The 1,563-nt window shown below is 49.1% G+C and overlaps 1 protein-coding gene across 4 annotated transcripts in view; it reads right to left on the bottom strand.

The window, feature by feature from the left end:
• Positions 1 to 288: 288 nt before the first annotated feature.
• LDB3 (LIM domain binding 3) overlaps positions 289 to 1,563 on the bottom strand; it is a 93,514-nt gene continuing 92,239 nt past the window's right edge. For all 4 annotated transcript variants that reach the window (XM_011995392.1, XM_011995390.1, XM_011995393.1 and 1 more), the window contains one exon: positions 289 to 1,174. In XM_011995392.1, coding sequence (XP_011850782.1) covers positions 1,085 to 1,174 — 90 coding nt within the window. In that variant the 3' untranslated portion in view covers positions 289 to 1,084. The remainder of the gene's footprint in view (positions 1,175 to 1,563) is intronic.

Raw genomic sequence — 1,563 nt, forward strand, 5'->3', positions numbered from 1 at the left:
ACCGAGGGTGGCAGAAAGTAAGTTTTCTCTTCCCCACCCAGAGTTTGGGCATGTGAGCCTATTCTGCCATCCTGTTTCAGACACTGTCTCTCTGTCTCTCTTCTTTTCCACAGGCCACCAAGCCTATTTGAGATGGAGGGTACTGGGGGAGACATCGTAAGTGAGCAGTCACAGGTTGGGGTGAAATTCATGCACACGACTGGACACTCATACTAACGAACCCTTAAAGCTAAACAAAGGCCAAAGACAACCCAGAGCCTTTAAAAAATCTCTCACACACCACAGAGCAAAACTGGAAAAACCCAATTCTACTTTCCCATCACAATTCAAAAAGGAGCTAAGCCTTCTGGGGACATTGGATGTTTCAGACTGAGAGAGGGTGGCTGACAGGGCCATCTTTTCTCAGCTGTCTGCAACCTGAGCCAGAGCCCTTCCTGGAGCCCTGGCAATTGCCCAGTGGCTCCCAGAAGACATCTCTTTGGACGTCCGGGCTCCCATTAGAATGTTTCAAGTTTGTTCAAGGTCTGAAGTCTGATGCGCAGAGGTAGCTCCATGACGCTAGTAATGGAATAACACTTCCTTTTTTGGTGAGGAAAGCCCAATGGGTCTTAGCTAACAAGCTCTCAGCTATGACTCTAAAAATACCCTGCAGCGAGTGCTGTTTGGCACTTCAATTTGTTTGCCAGGGGAGCGCTTAAGAACTCCACAGAATGCTTCAGATTCTCCACAGCTGCTCTGAGCTCTGTCCTCCTCTGGTGACCGCAGGAAGTGTATCGCTTTGGGAAAGCTGCTTGTTGCTTTTCACTTTTGAGTTCTTGGAATTCTGCTCTAAATGTCTGAAGCACAATTCCAGTCTTAGATTAATAACTAGCTTGGTTTTGAGTCTTCATTTGGCTCCTAGTCTGAACTATGCAAATACACGATTTGTGTACAGAAGAAAAAAACCTAAAATTATACTTCCAAAGGGCTCAGTTGCTTCCTTTCTCTCCCTGTTCCCCTCAGAAGAAACATCAGCCTCCCGAATCCTTTGTTGCCAGCAGCAGGAGCAGCTCTGGGCCTCATCAGCACAGGCAGCCTCAGCCGCCTACAAGTTGATGGTGTGTGCGTGCTTCTTGCACAGGGGTCTATCCTTCTTGGAGTAGAACGGCTGCCCCTCCAGATTCACATGGCAGACCTGGAACAGAGAACAGACCTGCGTGAGACCCATGTGGCGGGGGACATGAGCAGATTTCAATCGCTCTTTTAAGAAAAAGCCCTGGCCAGGTGCGGTGGCTCAGTCCTGTAATCCCAGCACTTTGGGAGGCCAAGGCGGGCAGATCACTTGAGGTCAGGAGTCCGAGACCAGCCTGGCCAACATGGCGAAACTCCATGTCTACTAAATACAAAATATAAAAATTAGCCAGGGGCACGTTGGCATGCGCCTGTAATCCCAGCTACTCGGGAAGGTTGAGGCAGAAGAATCTCTTGAACCTGGGAGAGAGAGGTTGCAGTGAGCTGTGATTGTGCCACTGCACTCCAGCCTGGGCAACAGAGTAAGACTCTGTCAAGAAAGAAAGAAAGAAA

Source organism: Mandrillus leucophaeus, unplaced genomic scaffold (genome assembly GCF_000951045.1).
Source record: "Mandrillus leucophaeus isolate KB7577 unplaced genomic scaffold, Mleu.le_1.0 Scaffold488, whole genome shotgun sequence".
In the NCBI taxonomy this organism is placed as follows: domain Eukaryota; kingdom Metazoa; phylum Chordata; class Mammalia; order Primates; family Cercopithecidae; genus Mandrillus; species Mandrillus leucophaeus.